The following is a 20,709-nucleotide window of genomic DNA, read 5'->3' on the forward strand; positions in this document are numbered from 1 at the left end:
AAGCCTAACTCAACGGCAGGGCCTTAATTTCTGAGTAATTGCAAAAACCACCAACTTGAATTGAACTGTACAATAAGCAGAAATAGTAGATATTGTAGTCCTTTTGCTAAACATGAATCTACAGCAGTTATTAGACGGGTAGTTATGTAACTGTGATTGGAGCAGTTTATTAAAAGGCCAGTAAATAAGCAAATTCAGGCATATAGATGTATTGAGTATATAATTCTAAAATATATTGTAATTGTAATAGTAAGACTAATTAACACAAAATTGAGCTCTTTATAATTGTAATATAACCATTTCATAACTTACACTGAGATGCAACTATTTTTGTTTAACATATTAAATTAACAACTCCATAAAAAAAGGTGTGTTTTTTTATTATATGTCATTATGGCAGGCTATAAGAAGAAGCTTGTAATTGCCCTTTTTCCTTCAGGATGCATTAATTAAAACTTTGCACAGTGTCATGCGCCTGAAAAAGGGCCATAGCCTCATGGGGAAGGGCCAGGGAAGAGATAGGAGAGGCCAGGAGATGCTGGGGATAAATAGGGACATAATATAGTGCACCTGAGAGAGGGCCATGGCCTCATGGGGAAGGGCCAGGGAAGAGATAGGGGAGGCCAGGAGATGCTGGGGATAAATAGGGACATAATATAGTGCACCTGAGAGAGGGCCATGGCCTCATGGGGAAGGGCCAGGGAAGAGATAGGGGAGGCCAGGAGATGCTGGGGATAAATAGGGACATAATATAGTGCACCTGAGAGAGGGCCATGGCCTCATGGGGAAGGGCCAGGGAAGAGATAGGGGAGGCCAGGAGATGCTGGGGATAAATAGGGACATAATATAGCGCACCTGAGAGAGGGCCATGGCCTCATGGGGAAGGGCCAGGGAAGAGATAGGGGAGGCCAGGAGATGCTGGGGATAAATAGGGACATAATATAGTGCACCTGAGAGAGGGCCATGGCCTCATGGGGAAGGGCCAGGGAAGAGATAGGGGAGGCCAGGAGATGCTGGGGATAAATAGGGACATAATATAGTGCACCTGAGAGAGGGCCATGGCCTCATGGGGAAGGGCCAGGGAAGAGATAGGGGAGGCCAGGAGATGCTGGGGATAAATAGGGACATAATATAGCGCACCTGAGAGAGGGCCATGGCCTCATGGGGAAGGGCCAGGGAAGAGATAGGGGAGGCCAGGAGATGCTGGGGATAAATAGGGACATAATATAGTGCACCTGAGAGAGGGCCATGGCCTCATGGGGAAGGGCCAGGGAAGAGATGGGGGAGGCCAGGAGATGCTGGGGATAAATAGGGACATAATATAGTGCACCTGAGAGAGGGCCATGGCCTCATGGGGAAGGGCCAGGGAAGAGATGGGGGAGGCCAGGAGATGCTGGGGATAAATAGGGACGTAATATAGCGCACCTGAGAGAGGGCCATGGCCTCATGGGGAAGGGCCAGGGAAGAGATAGGGGAGGCCAGGAGATGCTGGGGATTAAAGAAGAGGAAGCTACAAGTAAGAATGATAATAAACAGGAAAATTGACAGGCCCAAACAGCGCCCCCTGCCCTGCGGTGCCCTGTGCCATGGCACTGGTCGCACTACCCTAGCTACGGCCCTGATGGCAACCACAGTCGCATGGGACATGATGTGAGCAGGAAGACTTTGGAATGCCCCTCTGAAGTCAAATTTTTCCCCTCCCATCTCTGCCTTCACATGACTTCCTGAGGTGTGTGTGTGTCTTGCAGTCATACTTGTCTGTCCTCCAGGGCTGTATGTAGTGCTGTCTGCATAGAGCCTTGCGGGCGGCACAATGGGCTAGTAGGGTGCCTAGAATGGCATCCTGCAACCAGAATCGTTACTGTAGTGCCCCCAGGAGTATCCTTTGGACATTCCAGACTTGCACATTGCAACTTGTACAGCTGCTCTCAGCGTCCTGAGGATGCTCCGGGAAGTGCTTGTAGTTCCCAGCCCTTGTGGCCACGCCCCCTTAATGTATGATGTCATACATTAAGGGGGCGTGGCCGGCACAGGGAGCAATAAACCCGGTTATTATGCTTCTTCCTTCCATTTTTCGTGTTATGCCCTGGGGGGGGGGAGGGGTCCTGGGCTGGACGTTATTTTGGGGTGCTCTGCGCCCCAGACGTGAACCGTTTAGTGTAGGGACTGCTAGTGACAGAGAAGCCTTGACGAGGCCTAGCAGCATCCCATGTATTTGCTAATGCATGCAACTAATAATTCAGTGTGCTGAGGAACAATAGGGAGTGTATGAATATTGTACTTCTAAATTGTTTTCCTCATTGTGCTGGTTGTTATCTGTCGGAGTGTGATGACATTTCCCCATACTCTCTGTACATTCCCCCTGGGTTTATTTCTGATGTGCAATCTCCAGGTGTGAATCTGTCTGATAATGATGGGATAATACCAGTGTAAACCATCATATTAGCCAGCTCGCTGCAGACTGCAGATGTGTTAAACGTTCTTGTCCGCTCCAGTGTTCCCTGCGATGACTGTCTAATAAGGTGCGATTTTGTCCTGCCATTATTGCGTCCTTCCTCACCATCGTCTTAGTGTTTGCATATTATTATTATTATTATTATTATCGTTTATTTATATGGCGCCACACGTGTTCCGCAGCGCCTTACAAAGTACATAAACAAATAATTTGACAACGGACTTACAGTAAAAAATAGGACTAGGACATGGATAACTGTGAATGCAGGGATGTGTTGTGGAGTGTTTATATAGATACATAATGCCTCTTTGTATCTCTGTGTTATGGTCTCTAATCACACAAACATCATCCATTCTGGTGGCTGTTTCCATTTAATGCTGGGTGCCCACTATGTGATACGTCAGTCAATCAGCTGATGGGCGACATAATGCATAGTGCATCTGTACGTTTGTACAGGAGAGATGTCTGTGTGTACAGGAGAGATGTCTGTGTGTACAGGAGAGATGTCTGTGTGTACAGGAGAGATGTCTGTGTGTACAGGAGAGATGTCTGTGTGTACAGGAGAGAGGTCTGTGTGTGTACAGGAGAGAGGTCTGTGTGTGTACAGGAGAGAGGTCTGTGTGTGTACAGGAGAGAGGTCTGTGTGTGTACAGGAGAGAGGTCTGTGTGTGTACAGGAGAGAGGTCTGTGTGTGTACAGGAGAGAGGTCTGTGTGTGTACAGGAGAGAGGCCTGTGTGTGTACAGGAGAGAGGTCTGTGTGTGTACAGGACAGAGGTCTGTGTGTGTACAGGACAGAGGTCTGTGTGTGTACAGGAGAGAGGTCCGCGTGTGTACAGGAGAGAGGTCCGCGTGTGTACAGGAGAGAGGTCCGCGTGTGTACAGGAGAGAGGTCCGCGTGTGTACAGGAGAGAGGTCCGCGTGTGTACAGGAGAGAGGTCCGCGTGTGTACAGGAGAGAGGTCCGCGTGTGTACAGGAGAGAGTTCTGCACGTACAGAAGCAGGGGTGTATTTATAATGGGTGCAGGGTGTGCGGTGCACATGGGCCCCTGGGTCCATAAAACTTACCTCTCCGGAGTTCCACTTCGGCTTCGGTTTCTGTGCCTGTAAAAATGGCCATTTTCCTGTTGTTTGCGCTTGCGCAGTACCGCAGCGCCCATTTTCCCGGTGACCTGTGCATGCGCTATAGACTCTGGGCGCACTCGCTCAGTGCGGAGCCGGACGGAGAGAAAGGGGCCCGTGTCAGAGACTGCACATGGGCCCCCTCCTCTCTAGAAACGCCCTTGTACAGGAGAGATGTCTGTGAATGATGTAATTCACAGACACATCGCATTGTCCCTGCAGCACAGGCACCGGTGTATCTGGCTGTGTATCGGCGACGTGCCGACTGTCCGTAAAGTGGCTGCAGGGGCCGCCACCAGTAACTGACCTCTCAACTGAGCGGTCCATTTGAAATGCCTTGCCATATGTGATTTCGGGACAGACACATTGAGTGGCCGCTCACCCGTGAGATTGTTGTGCCGGCAGACAAGTTGCCCAGGTGGGTACCCAGCCAAAGCTTTACTAACCCTAAAACAAAAGCATTGTCCAGTGTTATATACATATATATATATATATATATATATATATATATATATATATTAAAGGATAGGAAGGAGCGGGGCTGCGAGAGCAAGCGGCATCTGACAATGGCGTTTGTTCTCGCAGACAAACTCAGAAAACGTTGCTGAATATCAGGTGGTCCTATCGGACCCCTAATGATGATTGGCCCGGTAACCTAGCCTTTCTGCATGAGTATTGGGCCATTTTAGTTATAATGAATAGGCCCCGTAATGTTTTGACCCATAACAACCAATAATCAATAAGCTTTGATGGATCTAAAAGAAGCATTTAGTCCATTGAAGGGCAGCCAGTGACGTGCCAGGTTTTCTCCTGTGCCCTCCAGGTCTCCCCTAGTTTATGCTACAGTAACAGGTCAGAGCAAGAGACGGAACTGGCGAGTAATTCCTGCCTACTGCCTGGTAAATGGGGAGAAACTCTCTCCCCGGGACGTATTTGAGTGCAGTGTGTGTGGGGCACATACATTATACTTACCTCTCTGAAGTCTGTTCTGCAACTGCGCTAGAAAATTTTCAGTAGTAGTTTTTCGTGAATCCTCAGGTTCTCTCTCACTCCCCTGTCCCCCCACCCCCCCCTCTATATGCCTCTAGTGTTTTCTACATATATCTATAATAATGACACCTGCTGCACTGCTCTGGACAGCCTGCAGGGGTCACACTTCTCTCTCCATGTTCTCTCCCTGTCCAGCTAGTTACATTATCATCTTTAACAAAGCTTTCTTATTATTAACTAACATTACATACAAGTTTCACTCCACATTGTACGATCACAAGAAGCACTGTAACTGGATGACTATTAGCCTAACATTCAAAATGAAATGTTCAACTAATGTAATATGCTCTTTTTTTTATTTATATATATATATCTGTCTTTGTACTTGTGCCGTGTGTACTTAGTGCTAGGTGTGTAATGTAACACTGCGTATATGTGTTAGGGGATAATTAGACATAGTACACAGAGGGCAAAATTTACTAAGCGGCGGTATGACGGTGGTTTCTATTCTATTCTAAACCCTGGGGGTTTGGTGACGGTTTTGCAGCGGTTTCTAAATGACAGCCCTGTTCTATTCTATTCTAAAATGTGTTTTGATGGCAGATTTGCAGCGGTTTTGGCCTTAGTAAATCTGCAGAAAGCAAAACCGCCACCAAACTGCAGTCAAAACACATTTTAGAATAGAATAGAACAGGGCTGTCATTTAGAAACCGCTGAAAAAACCACCACCAAACCCCCGGGGTTTAGAGTAGAATAGAAACCACCACCAGACCCCCGGGGTTTAGAGTAGAATAGAAACCACCACCAGACCCCCGGGGTTTAGAATAGAATAGAAACCGCCACCAAACCCCCGGAGTTTAGAATAGAATAGAAACCGCCACCAAACCCCCGGAGTTTAGAATAGAATAGAAACCGCCACCAAACCCCCGGAGTTTAGAATAGAATAGAAACCGCTGTCAAACCGCCACTTAGTAAATTTTGTCCAGAGTGTCATTCCTGTTCCCATGTCCCACCTTATGTCTACAAATAAGACGCGCATAGAGACGGCAGGGGGCAGCACGTTACAATAGAATGTCAGCTCTGTGGGTCAGATATTTATCTCTCTGTACTAATATGTATTGGATGAGACTCCTCCGTCACTATGAAGAAAGAGGATGGAAAACGTTTGGGTGGATTCTGTGGCCAGCGCCATTGGGGGTGGCCATTTTTTATTTTATGTCCATAAAAATGGACTTTAATCTCAGAAAGCCCAAAATGTCATGGCCATTTGGCTTTGTCATGTGTAGAAATACTGAATCTAAGATAAAGTTTAAGAAAACAATCCTTTATGATTTATGAGGGTAGAGTTTTCTCCTATACATATGCCTGTTTGTAATGGCTCATAGCCTCACACCTAGCTTAATGGCAAGTTTCAGTTCTATGCCAAACAATCTAACGTTCTGTCAAGGTATGGAAACCTACACTTTAACCCCAATGTCTCGCTAAATACGTAACAGTTGAAAAAATGTCATATATGAGAGCTAATTCATTTTTAATATTAATGATTTATGGCCAACCACGTGGCCGGCTGGTCATCGTCATGATGGGCCTGTTCATATGTGCAGGCCTGGCGGTGTAGTCTAATCCACCCATTGTTAAGATGGCCCTGTTTTCTGTGCCCTATTGCCTCAGTATTAAAGCTTAATGCTGATATTTTCCTTTTGCTGCACAGGAGATATAGAGAAATGAAATCCGATTGTTACACTTTGCATTTCAATTCACTTCTGTTCTTGTTTTCTGTATTTTCACAGAACAAATTGGCCACGGCATCCTGGAGAACCTAAACCAGGACCGGGAGAAGATCCAGCGAGCCAGAGAGAGGGTACGTGGCCGTTCCCTACAGATACAGGGAGATCAGAAAGTTCTGCCTTGATTTTGCCGTCATTCTGATAACGCGTATCCACTACACGATAGTAATGGACGACTGAACGATAACGATATCCTTATCGTTCAGTCGTCCATTAATCGGGCACCGATCACGCAGCAAAATGTCGTCAGCGACCAGCGATGCTCGTTCACGCTGGTCGTTGCCGACATCGCTCATCGCCCGAACATGCTGTTCAACCTGACGATATCTTGAGGTTGGCCATGTTCGGTGATGAGGGTGGTTGCCTGCACTGAGCGATATATCGTTCAGCGTGGGCACTGTGCAGTTAGTAAACGATTGAACAATAACGGTATCACTGTCGGGTAGTGGATACCCTCCTTGAGACCGGATGTAGGATGGGGACGGACTCACAGAGAAACTTAACTGTTCCAGTGCTAGCAATCGCATACCTCTTCACCCTGCTCCCCCTTTCACCATGAGATGGTATGCCCCGCTCTCCCTTTCACCATGAGGTTGTATACCCCACTCCCCACTTCACCATGAGGTGGTATGTCCCACTCCCCCCCTTCACCATGAGGTGGTATGCCCCGCTTCCCCCTTCACCATGAGGTGGTATGCCCCGCTCCCCCCTTCACCATGAGGTGGTATGCCCCGCTCCCCCCTTCGCCATGAGGTGGTATGACCCGCCCCCCCTTCAGAACGTCAGTCACTCGATAACGATCGGTCACTTTATAACAACATTGTCTGGCTAAATATCACATTATCACTAACAATATTTGCCTAATACTTGGCACATTCCCCACAGATGAGAGGAACACACACACTTCAGTTCATGAGCTTCTTCCTATCGATATGTGATCCATTAATTTATTAACATTATTTATATGATGCCAGCGTAATCAGTTGCGCTTTACAATGGGGAACAACCGTAATAATGCCAGACTGGGTAATACGGTAACAGACAGAGTGGTAAGAGGGCCCTGCACGTGGGCTTACATACTATAGGGAGATAGGCATTGATACACAATGATAAATGCTACATATTGCATATTGGCCCAGCCAGATTATAGAGGGTCTTGGTGATCCAGTCTCACAGGAATATTGATCTGGGGTCAGAGGGATGTGTGAGTGTAGAAAGAGAACATATGTAACGTTATGTGTGGAGCAGGGACGTGTGGTCGGGGGAGGCAGAGGCTCCCCTGTCATACTCCTGAGATTTGATATAAAAGTGATTAGAATAAACATCTTCTTTGTTTCTTGTAAATATTTTTAATAGTTAACACTCACCAGCTATGTGGGGGTCCCTGGGACTGCAGGGAGACGAGAGATGAGGCAGCAACACCTCAGCCTCAATTCTGTATGGTCAGGCATTGCTTGCAGAGCTGTGGGTGGGGCCACACCACGGGCAGTAAACTGCACAGAAAAAAAAAGCTAACACAGGCATGCCTCTGAGAATGGGGGTGTGTGCCTTGAGCACTGATTGACACCTTGGATGCGTCATTTGACCTGCAGTGTTTAGAGATCGAAGCTGAGTCAGCAGCAGCAAGAGAAGTGAGAGTGATGCAGGTAGGAGAATCAATGGACACTGAATCTTAGTGTACTGAAGGGAGAGTTACAGTGAGTAGGGGGTTAGACAGGCTCCCAGCACTCAGACCTCACCGCACATCACTGGTGTGGAGTGTGTTGAGGGGAGGTAATTAGTAGGGGTTGGGTACGGTATGCCGGTGCACAGGATCTCGACACTGAGAATCCCGACTGGGTTAAATACAGACACTAGCCGGGTAAATACCCTACCTTACCGTCCCGGCAGCCTAAACCTAAACCCCCCACAGCCTTAACCGTAAACCTCCCCCTAGTGACTAACCCTCCCCTTAACCACAATACTTACCATCGGAATGCTGGCGCCGGGATTCTGACCAAACAAAAAAAAAAAACAGAACTATTAAAAAAAACTTACCTCAGTCCAAATCTAATAATAGTAATTTTTCCTTTTTATAGCGCTTTTCTCCTTTAGAACTCAAATGCTTTACATTAGCAGGAAATTATACCACAGAGGAGACCGCCATTTTGGGTGCATTACAATATCCTGGTCAGGGTACCGCTGTCATTTGTAACTGTCCCTGAAAAAATGTGAAATATTGTCATAATTGGTACATGTCATGCTTTAGCGATTGCGCTAGTTTCTGTAGGATGGAAAGGCTGCTGCGGAGCAGTGACGCAGACCGTAAAATGGTTGCCTCCGCCATGTGTAGGGGGTGCAGTGATTGTTTGCGTGTTTTCTTAACTTACTTTTCTCTCTTCCTTAGCTCCGAGAAACAGACACTAATCTGGGGAAAAGTTCCAGAATTCTGACCGGAATGTTACGAAGGTAAGAGAAAGGTAGGGGCAAATTTACTAATTTATTAATAAACCGCAGCTCCCGTTACAGGGGTGTAACAGCGAAGAGCAGATAAAATACGGGTGGCGCATTTCCCGTATGTTACCAGTACAAGAATTCAGCGCAAATAAAAAACTGCTAGTAACCTCATAAATATTGTAAGTGATACATGTAGCAAAATATGTATATACCATAAAAGCAATAAACTAACAACATAATGGGGAGGAGAATCCATTGTCACCGGCCGGGATGGTCTACAACCTGGACGCAGAATTTATTCCTTGATGAATCCCCTTTTTTCTAAAAACAGAAACCCATGAACAGGTTAACTGCGCTGTTCCTCCAACCTCCCACCTCTGATGCTGGGCCCCCAGGATGGACTGATTAAGAGTAATATGAAAATGACACTATCTAAATGTAAAATCCAGGAGGGAACAGCAGAGCAATTGAAATAGATGCCCCAGTGCGTGTAGACAATCAGGCGGGGAGGGGGTCGTGTCCCCCCCCCCCAGCAAGGGTTCTGCCACATGAGCTGTAACAAATACTCTGCATACGCCTCTCGTTTTGTCAAATCTCATTAAAGGAGACCCTCGCTTCATGTCGATTGAGCTGTCTGAAAATCATTCATCATTTTTAGCGGAAACAAAAAAAAACAGCGTTATTTAAATAATATCATATTAATGTTAAAGTTCAGTTGTCACTTAGTGCCTGGGATTAATCAGACATAACATTTACAGAAAATGGGTTCTCCGCGCCGTCCTGGGCTTTCCGTTGAGCGGTTGAAATAAGGATTTATGGCTCTGGCTGTCCCCGTGCGTTCACCTTCTCTTTCTGCTTGATGTACCTCACCTTCTGTCTGACGATGTGGCCCCCGTTTCTGGGGACTTGCAGAGAGACGGACCCTTTCTTCACAGAGGCCTTCAGTACGGCATAAGTCGTTTCTCTGTACAGTCGCTATGCGCACAGTCCGCTGTAGCTTAGTGCAACTTCCCGCTGGCAGTGGCGAGTTTGCACTGATTGTGAAGTGCGCAAAAAAAAAAAACATGCAGTATTAAACCATTCCCGTCATATAAACACAGTGGAAGCTGCATTTTATTGGATGAACCATCAGCCTCGTGCCTCGGTGATGCCACTTAGGCTGCCATTTCACGTGTTTTGAGTCAACCCTTTCAAACGGCTGCTTCCATACCCCCGATGCAGAATTGAACGCAAGTCTGCTATCATGGGGCGTACAGAACTAACGACCTGATTCAGACCCGCTCGCTAGATACGTTCGCTCGCTAGGCGCTTATGCAAATTCGGGAAGGCAGGCGATCGCAGGGCAATGCATGAGAACGCCCACTATGTCTTCATCGCCCTGTGTATACAGACGCCCACCAGCCTGTCTTAAGACGCCCACTTGCGCACGTCATCTCCAGGAAGGGTATGCAACCATCGGCACATCGAGTACCATCGGAAGTGAATACAGCAGTTGTGGTTGACTATACCCTACTGCAAGCATCTGAAACGGCGTTAATGAAACGGCGTTAAGACGCTCAGGCACGCCTGCGTTCACACCTCCACTCCCCCGTTTCTAGCGGCCAGCCCATTACCACCCATAAACGGCTTCTCCTGTCACTCATTCAGCCGGAGGGTCTATGCGCAACGTGCGAACGCTTCCCGATCTCTCGCACTGGATCGTGCACTGTGATGCGTACGCATGCACACATTGCGAAACATCGCCAGGTAAGAGCGAATGCCTCCTAGCGAGCGGTCTGAATCGGGCCCTAAATGTGTACATTCACCTGTAGGAAGAGTGTGTAGTAGTGCCACAAAACCGCTGAAGGAGAGTGCGCTGATTAATCTTATACGCGGCACTTGTACAGCGGTGTCTGAGTCTGTATACGAAGTGCTGCAGTTTTTCTTCACGCCAAATTCTATCGTACAGATTCAGACTCAGTCGCACACAGATATACAAGTGTCGCATATCAAATTAATCAGCACAGTCTCATGAAGCGGTTTTCTTGTATCACGTTGCAACTAATACTTAAATTAGATGCTACACCGCCCGACGCAGCTCACTGGCGCCAGGCGTCTTGTGCTGCATGGCATAGTGAGGCTAGGAGTATGAGGACACATCTAACGCACAGCTCAGTGCAGCCTGCAGTTCCGTCATCCCGCCTTCTCTGAGCTTAGTCTATGTGAATAGGCCCCCCTCCTCCCCCCGCCCCTTTCAGCCACAAGTGGAGATGCGTTCAGTTTGCGCGGACTCTACATCTCGCATTGGGGCTGATTCGTGAGTAAAGTAACTGCGCCCGTGCGATGCTGCGTAAGCCTGATTTACTACCATGCGAGTTTCCATAGGAGGATCCGTGCGACTACAAGCTGGAAACCGCGCCGCCCGCTGTTTTTCCATCCACAGCCACAACCACCATCTTTAGTATCTACATTTGCCCCCAGCCCCATGCTGGGAGCAAGAGACCCGTCAGATACAGACTACAGGTGCGGACCTCAAGTTATGCGCCCATAAGACAGAACAGTTCTGCGTGATCGCATTGTCTCCGCCCTGTAACGCCCATTTCACGCGAGATCCGGCAAAGATCCATCCGATTCTGAGAGATGTAAAAATGTGTAACAATAACACACTCTGCAAATGGACCTGAGCTGACGTCTTCATCATCCCCATTATGTGCATCTGATAATACACTTTATATAGTGGTCTCTTATTCTCTGCCCTCTGTGATACAAGGAGCATTACATTGTGAATCCTTACTTTTGTTTGTGTTCCCCAGGGTCTGAAGCATGTTTATCTCACTTGTTTAAATGTTGGTGCGATTTTAGTCTCCATCAGGGGTATTCAATATGGGTGCGATAACAACGTTTTTGCGTTAATATCGGAGGTATGACGTCATTATCGCAGGTTTTAGTTTTACACTGTATTCAATTTCAAAGACTTATCGCAGTTTTGAAAAGTCTTTGATAAAAAACGGGGATAAGTTTTCACCATTGAATAGGTGTCGAAAAAAAGTGCAGAATTGGGGTTTAGGCAGGCTTAAAAAAAATAGCCTGCACCCCTGGGAATGACATTTAAAAAAGAACTGTGTCAAAAAAAAGTTTTAAAAAAAAATAGGGACACCCTAAAAAATTAATTAAAAAATTGGGGTGAAAAAAAAAAAAGGGAAAAAATTGTTAAACAATAAGGAAATAGGTTCAGGGCTATTCTGTAAGTATGCGGCAGATGTTTTCTAGAATAGAATTATAGCGGCAGGTGCACAAATGCAGAATTTTTAAAAACTTACTTTAGGGACATAAAAATATGCTAGTACCCATTTTCATGTACCCCAAATTTGATGGGACCACTTAAAAAACCGAAAAAAATAACCTAAGTGCTCTTCTGCATCACTTCTTCAATGTCGGAAAAAAAACACCTGCTGCGGCTATTTAAATCCCCGACTTTCAATTAAAGGCTGAAACGGGGGTACCCATAGTGATCCCCCATGTTTTTACAACTTTAGGGGGGGTCTTACAATTTTTTTATGGAAAAATTCGTAACTTTACGCAAATCCAACTTCGGAGTTTCCCGTTTTCGTTAATTTTATATCGAATACGGGGATAAGCGGGAGCGCGCCCGATACTTTAACGCAGGTAAAAACTCTGATATGAAACGTTAACTTCGACAGTGAAGTTAACGTTTCATATTGAATACCCCTCCATATGTCTTAATAACTTTATTATAACGTTGTTGTTGTTGGTACTATTACAAGTACAGATATCAGGAGACTGCGCATCATATGATAGCTGTGGGAATGTTCTTCCTCTAGTCCTCTTAAGGCCGGTACACACTAGACGATGTCTAGTGTGTACAGACCCCCTAAGTGAAGGTGGGGGGGTGGTGGGAGCCATGCTGCATTCGGCAGCATAGTATCACTAACGACATTCTCAGATCTTTCTACATGTACAAAAGACCTGAGGATGCGACGATCATTGGCATCGCGATAGTGGGTTCACACTACACACTACACGATTTGTCGTTCAGATGCGTCAGAATAGTCCAAGTCCCTCAATATGTCGTGTAGCGTGTACCCACCATTGCATTTTGAACGTGTTTTTGGGAGTGTTTCGGAGCTTCGCTGCTCTGCTTCTGTCTATAGATCAGTCCTGTGACCCCACTCATCGCCATCAGAGATACAGAGCTGAATGGATTAAATGCTGAATCATTAGAGAAATTATGGCATAATAAGCTGTAGACTGTAAGATTGCGAGCAGGGCCTTCCTACCTCTAGGTCTGTCTGTTATTACCCAGTTTTGTTCTATTAATGTTTCCAGTTGTGAAGCGCAACAGAATATGTTGCGTTCTATAAGAAAATGTTATTAAATAAATAAGATGTAGCTGGAAAGTGGAGAGTAATGGGTGGGTAATTGGGAGTAAGGTAGAGACAATAGGTCTGATTCAGAGATGGAACCAATGGCGATTACGGACGCAGGTCGAGCAGTTGTTTGCCGCTGCGCGTGCGTATAAGCCGCACTGTGCGTGAGCAGTGAACTCATGGCAATTACGGACGCACAGAGGAATCCATTGCAAAGTGAGTGACTGCGTTTGTGGGAGGTAACGGGGTATGGTCAGAAAAGCGCAGACGAGTCTGACCATTTAAAGATCGTTACGTGGGCGTGCATAAATTAGCCATATCCTACGCAGCATGAGCGCCCTCTGCGTGTCAGGAGAGCTGCTGAGTCTGCGGCTGGTACGAACTGTTGCACGGGCAAGATGCGCATCGATGTTACCGATATTTCCGCAAGTAAGTGATGACGTACGCATACAAGAAGGCGGCTTTGGGCATCCTTATGCTCAGGGCAGCTTTGGAAACATCATATTTTTGCAGCTGGGTTCCATACGAATTCGCAGCTGCGATCGCATTCGCGTCCATCTCCGAATCAGGCCCAGTATACGATGGAGCCGCCGATCGTGGGCGAGAATAATTTCAGCCTGTACAACACCTGCATATCCTCCCTTCTGGCCAGGAACCTCGTTAGGGTGGACAGACCACTCCTGTCGTAGGCGACACGTCACAGAGCCGCTGAGAATTCATGCAGCTTAGACATACAATGTTGCCCTACCAATATGCCCGTCATGTACAGCTAACTGGGCACAAAACAGATTGTACTGGCAGTGGGGCTCCTGGGGGCTACTGATTAGAGCCTTGGAATTTGGGTGAGCTGGGCAAGTTGAGCCTGCAGCGCGGTGGAGTGATGTAGGAAATTCTAACTGTCCTGTCTAAATTCGGGTTTTCTACCTTGTTAGTAGATAGAGGGCCGGAGGCGGACGCTATTGCAGCCGCGGTTTTTGACTCGCAGCGGCGGTAATAAGCAAATGCTGGTTTCAGTCTACCCCTTGTGTACCAGCAAGCTCTGGAGAATTCAAGTCCTGAGACTTTCAGTGCCCGTGGGCGGTGCAGCTCTGCCAGTGGCTCTGAACCCTCCAAACTCTGCACAACATCACATGCACCATCAACCATTGCACCAGTCCATGGCAAGCACAGGGTCTTCTTCTCAACTCCGTGTAAGCATGCCCTCTGTGGCTGCCACCCTGCTCACTGACACGCCTGTGACACACTCATAACACGCCACCGAGTCTGACTTTTTTTTTTTTGCGCACACGTCAGGCCACCTACCAGTAATGCCCATGGTTGTGCCTTGCCGTTTCTAATGCCAGCGATCCCGTAGGCAACAGTGCATTTGTGCCTACACACAGGGTAATGCATGAGCCCGTAGGGCTTTCCGGTATTTTTCACTCATCCGCAGTAGCAAATAATCGCTCAACTACGCCAAAATCTGCGTTGCGTTCAGTGTGCGCCCACCTGTGACTCGGCCTGCAGTCTTAAGTAAAGCGACTATTCTCCACTAGTCCCAAGTATGATGTGTGTTAGTTTGTCTGACGGTGGAACCCCCTCACTTCAAACGCTCCCGTGGCCAATCAGATGAACTTGCATCTAGGTCGCCATATATTATTTGCTGCAGTTTTGTCACTTATGGGCAGCACAGAGGGTGTAGTGGTTAGCATTACTGCCTCACAGCACTGAGGTCATGGGTTCAATTCCCACCATGCCCCTAACTGTGTGGAGTTTGTATATTCTCCCTGTGCTTGCATGGGTTTCCTCCTGTTACTCCAGTTTCCTCCTACACTCCAAAACTATACTGGTAGGTTAATTGGCTCCCAACACAAAGTAACCCTAGTGTGTATGTGTGTGAGCATGTGATAGGGAACATAGAGTGTAAGCTCCACTGGGGCAGGGACTGATGTGAATGGCCGAATATTCTCTGTAAAGTGCTGCGGAATATGTGTGCACTATATCCATAACTGGTAATAATAATATGGAATGAACAGCATTAAATGAAATCACATTGTCACAGACGGTGTTGGATGAAATCTTACATTCCGAATATTTCTCTCTCTTGTTTTTGTTTCTGCTTTTTCCTCTGAGAATTCCACAATGTTTCCTATTAAGTAGCTTTCTCTATATTACAATGCTGGAGAAAGCAGCAGATCCGTTTAGACGTCCTGAAACAACTGGTTAGCGGGGCCTTTCCTGCTGTTTGTTTGCAATAACTCCAGTTAAAGGCTCAGCCGTTGTGCTGTCTGCAGCCGGCATCAAAGTAACGCGGCACCGTCACGCAGCGACTGCATGTCGGCTTTCTGTCACTTTAATGTCTTAATTCCTCGCCGTGTTGTAGATGCTGACCGTCACCATTGTAGAGGCAGCTGGATGTAATGTGATTTAGGTTCGGGGCGATCCATTTGTTTCTCGCCATCAGTCATTGGTTGGCTGGAAGTCATCCAATGATCCCTGCCCCAGCGGGACTGGCACTTCAGCTAGGAACGGCTGCTCTATGTCCAGGCTAGCCACATGAATGTGTGACTATATCTGACAGATCCGGCTGTTCAGGGTTTGGTGTCAGGCCGGACTGCTAGGTCCCAGTCTGCCGTCAGAGCTCCATCGGCATCCCGTTATCTGGTCCGGATGTGCCCATCCACCATCTCCAGCGTTGTGCGCACTCCTAGACACTTCTGCTCCGGAGCGCTCACTCGCTGCGAATTGCCCCATAAACATGGTCACGTGGCCATATGCGTATATACACCTAGGACATGGTGCGCTGTATGTACAGATCCAGATTCAGAGCCGTAACTAGACTTTTTGGTGCCCTGTGCCAGAAAGAGCATTGGCGCCCTCTCATTTTTCAAAGGGACATAATGCACCCAAAAAAGGGCCATGGCTTCATGGGGAAGGGCCAGGGAAGAGATAGGGGAGGCCAGGAGATGCTGGGGATAAATAGGGACATAATATAGTGCACCTGAGAGAGGACCATGGCCTCATGGGGAAGAGATAGGGGAGGCCAGGAGATGCTGGGGATAAATAGGGACATAATATAGTGCACCTGAGAGAGGGCCATGCCCTCATGGGGAAGGGCCAGGGAAGAGATAGGGGAGGCCAGGAGATGCTGGGGATAAATAGGGACATAATATAGTGCACCTGAGAGAGGGCCATGGCCTCATGGGGAAGGGCCAGGGAAGAGATATGGGAGGCCAGGAGATGCTGGGGATAAATAGGGACATAATATAGTGCACCTGAGAGATGGCCATGGCCTCATGGGGAAGAGCCAGGGAAGAGATAGGGGGGGCTAGGAGATGCTGGGGATAAATAGGGACATAATATAGTGCACCTGAGAGAGGGCCATGGCCTCATGGGGAAGGGCCAGGGAAGAGAGAGGAGAGGCCAGGGAGATGCTGGGGATAAATAGGGACATAATATAGTGCACCTGAGAGAGGGCCATGGCCTCATGGGGAAGGGCCAGGGAAGAGATAGGGGAGGCCAGGAGATGCTGGGGATAAATAGGGATATAATATAGTGCACCTGAGAGAGGGCCATGGCCTCATGGGGAAGGGCCAGGGAAGAGATAGGAGAGGCCAGGAGATGCTGGGGATAAATAGGGACATAATATAGTGCACCTGAGAGAGGACCATGGCCTCATGGGGAAGAGATAGGGGAGGCCAGGAGATGCTGGGGATAAATAGGGACATAATATAGTGCACCTGAGAGAGGGCCATGCCCTCATGGGGAAGGGCCAGGGAAGAGATAGGGGAGGCCAGGAGATGCTGGGAATAAATAGGGACATAATATAGTGCACCTGAGAGAGGGCCATGGCCTCATGGGGAAGAGACAGGGGAGGCCAGGAGATGCTGGGGATAAATAGGGACATAATATAGTGCACCTGAGAGAGGGCCATGCCCTCATGGGGAAGGGCCAGGGAAGAGATAGGGGAGGCCAGGAGATGCTGGGGATAAATAGGGACACAATATAGTGCACCTGAGAGAGGGCCATGGCCTCATGGGGAAGGGCCAGGGAAGAGATAGGAGAGGCCAGGGAGATGCTGGGGATAAATAGGGACATAATATATTGCACCTGAGAGAGGGCCATGGCCACATGGGGAAGGGCCAGGGAAGAGATAGGGGAGGTCTGGGGATGAAATAAGAGGAAGCTACAAGTGAGAATGATAATAAACAGAAATTTGACAGTCCCAAACAGCGCCCCCTGCCCTGCGGTGCCCTGTGCCATGGCACAGGTCACACTACCCTAGCTACGGCCCGGCGCAGATTCATTCTTCTCCTGCATTTTGCACTCATTCCCACCGTCAGTGGGGCTGCCTCCCATGTCCCATATATTATGTATACAAGTAACAGGAATTCAAATGATGTGGATCACCAATTAAATAAAACTGATCTAAGAGGCTGAGATAATAATGGCCCAGCCGCCCTGCAACCCTACCAGAGTGTGTGGCCTCTTCACGGGTCCGAGCCTGCTTATAAAGCAATGGTGTGTGAATTTGAGGAGTATAATGGAAAAGCAGATCACTACGGGCTGGTTCTGAGAACGGCGTACCTGCTGCCGCTTTTCCATCCGCCTGCGGCAGCCTGCTTGGTGCCCTATGCTTATGCCATTATTCGCCCCTCTATGCCGATTATCCACCTGTCTTCATGCAGAAGGCCGCGTCGCCTGCTGTTTTTCCGTCCGCAGATGTCATCATTCGTATCTGGCAATACTGGATGCAAAAGATTAGTCTGAAGCAAACATCCCATCTCCGCCAAACGAGCATGATAGTCGCCTTAGAAACTCCCCTGTGGCAGATCTGTAACTGTCCACTTACCATTCAGAAACGCCCATTTCATGCAAAGTGAGATCCGTCAACAGACCGCTCATTCTGTCCACACTTTGTCTCCATCCCTGTGCGTATGCCTGCGCAGTGTGCGATGGCTTTTTGTGGTGACAGAGCAGTTTTACAGATTTCCACAAGATCCGTCAGAATTTGGACTTGCGCCTGACTCTGAAACAGGCCCCCTGCCTTTCCGTTATACCCGTGTTTATACTTGCAACAGTAGCGAGCTCGCTACCAGAACTGCGCCCTCTCTCTCCTCCTACATGCAGTACCTGTATTTAGGAAGTGACCTATTCACAGTCTGAGGAAAATCCCTCCGCCTATGGTTAGCCTGACCAATGAAATGTGCTTTTGAGGATGAGGAGAGATGGTAAAGACTAGAACCCAGGTACCCGCACTACTGGTTTGTTGGACCCCATTCCTGCGTCCCTCTTCTGTCCAGTACAAACAACGTCCGTCGACCATATTAGATTATAGAGAGTTTCAGCTTTTCATCGCTGGCCTTTTCTTTTTTCACTTGTTGTTAGGTTAGATTGAGGTGCATTGAGAATTTCTAATTAAAGGGTTACATCATTAGTAAACAGATGTAGATATGTCATGTTTTACCTTTCATATAATTGTGTTGATCCAGAACACACTCCCCTGAAATACCTCGTTGTCACCCAGAACCCCGTCCTCAGGTGTCCTCAGCCCATTGATGGTAAACCCACAAATATCCCAGCAAGTTCCAGTTCTATCTGTTCTATCCCATCTTCATGTTTATTTTTACTTTCTAAAATGGGTCCTCACAGTCATCTGTTTGTTTTCTCCTGGTTCACTCGTTTTATATATATATATATCTAAAACCTCAAGGAACATTTTCTGAAAAGGACGAGCCGCTATTTTTTTATTTTTTTTTTAAGAGCATTTTTGAGCCTCTCACAAAGTGCTGTGTTGTGGAGCGCGGGGAGTGAAAATAAACCATTATCAGCACTCGTCTGCAGACCTCCAGCCTTTTCTAAATACAAATTACGCTAATATAACAGCGAGTACAAAAGCGTCTTTCAGAGGCAGGTCACCCTGGGGGCAGCTCACAGCTTGAGAGCGGCTGCACAGAGGGTTAAACGTCGCGCCGAAAGAGTTAAACCAAGATGAGGGTTCGCTAAACCAGGGGCTGATTTGTGTTTCAGAAATAGATACTTCACCGCGCAACCAAAATCTCTGTGGTTTAAGATTTCAAGAAAACAAGATAATTAACTCAACCCACAATCAGCCATTAGATATCCCTTGTACAATCAGAGGGGTAAAGCTGAGCCTTGCCTGCAACGAAATCATAGCAAGATGTACTAACGTACACTAATGTACTAACGTACGGTCCTGCGCCTCTCCCAGGACCTCCTCGCCATATCCTACATGTTATTAGGAACGTGGTTCTGCTCCTTGATGGACAAAACATCTGGAACGGGTGAATTTATTGTCAGAACAAATGTCGGTGGGAAACGCTAGTTACTGCTTATGAATTTTTCCTTGGGTGTCTGAGAAAGTTTAGAAGGGATTTGTAGACCCTGAACTAATGATTGATGCCTGGGTGGACACCTTGCATGGTGACAATGCGGACCTAAGTGTTTTTACTGTGTTCTCGTGTACTATTAAGGGTCCATCATGCTGCACCTATAACCCTCAGTAAGGGCAGCCCTTAGGATGGACAGGACAAGATGTTTTAGTGGTGGGAGGGAGAAAGGTTAGAGGCTTTTATGGGCTGCCATGGTTGTGTCTATCATCAGAGCGGCTTGTGGTTTGCACGCTAATTATAGCAATGCAATTTGTCATAGCACGGCCTGGTGGGTGGCTCACTAGTGAGGGCTTGTGAGGGCTAATGCAGATTTACCAGTGAGATGTGACAGGTCTGCCTGTGATTCCTTTGGGTAAGGGAAGGAAGCTGGTGGTACTTCATGGGCCAATAATGGACACACAAGCGGAGCGCAATAACCCAAAGACATGTTCAGCAGTGTACGCAGCTCATGCACCGCACATACGCCTGTGTGATCGGACCCCGAGAACGGCGTGATCAGCGCATCGTTGTTCAGGATACATTTGTGTGTTAGAATTTGCTACGACCATAGGACATTGCACAAGTGTCTTATTAATGGGAAATGTAGGTCTCAATTTTCATTTGATTTTACAACTAACGAGACCCCGGGCTTGCCTGTAATTTACACCCTACAGTATTATGAGGAGGTGTTAATGATTTCTTCTATACATACAATTATATTATTAGGTACTTAAAAATGGATTTTGTGATCATCTATATTCTATTTATCTTGGGGAGAAGATGCATCCCGCTGGGGTGTGGGCAGGCTAGGGGGGGCCAGGTTAGGGTTAGTTACCCCTTGGGGTGGGTTAGGGTAAGGCACCTCTGGGGACGTGGCGTTACTATAATGGGTGCAGTGTGTGCGGGGCAGATGGGCCCCGCACCGCACACACTGCACCCATATTATTTTAGACTTACCTGTCCATGGTCCCACGTCGGGTGTCTGCGCTGCGCAGAACACCGGAAAATGGCTGCCATGGCCATTTTTCCGGTTTTCTGCGCATGCGCAGTAGATAGTGTGCCCAGAGTCTACTGCGCATGCGAAGAACGGCAAAAAAAATGGCCGCCGCGGCCATTTTCCGGCGTTCTTCGCATGCACAGTAGACTCCGGGCTCACTCTAGTGCCCGCAGTGTACTAAGGCTC

The 20,709-nt window shown here is 47.7% G+C and overlaps 1 protein-coding gene across 7 annotated transcripts in view; it reads left to right on the top strand.

The window, feature by feature from the left end:
• The window catches only part of VTI1A (vesicle transport through interaction with t-SNAREs 1A), a 428,796-nt gene that overhangs the window by 249,068 nt on the left and 159,019 nt on the right, over positions 1-20,709 (top strand). For 5 of the 7 annotated variants that reach the window (XM_088464942.1, XM_088464909.1, XM_088464918.1 and 2 more), the window contains 2 exons: positions 6,356-6,426; positions 8,739-8,800. In XM_088464942.1, the coding sequence (XP_088321068.1) occupies positions 6,356-6,426; positions 8,739-8,800 (133 nt within the window). Of the gene's footprint in view, positions 1-6,355; positions 6,427-8,738; positions 8,812-20,709 lie in introns of all 7 variants that reach the window. The other 2 variants (XM_088465016.1, XM_088465076.1) reach the window with 1 other exon arrangement.

Source organism: Taudactylus pleione, unplaced genomic scaffold (assembly GCF_031769625.1).
Source record: "Taudactylus pleione unplaced genomic scaffold, aTauple2 ptg000008l, whole genome shotgun sequence".
Lineage (NCBI taxonomy): Eukaryota > Metazoa > Chordata > Amphibia > Anura > Myobatrachidae > Taudactylus > Taudactylus pleione.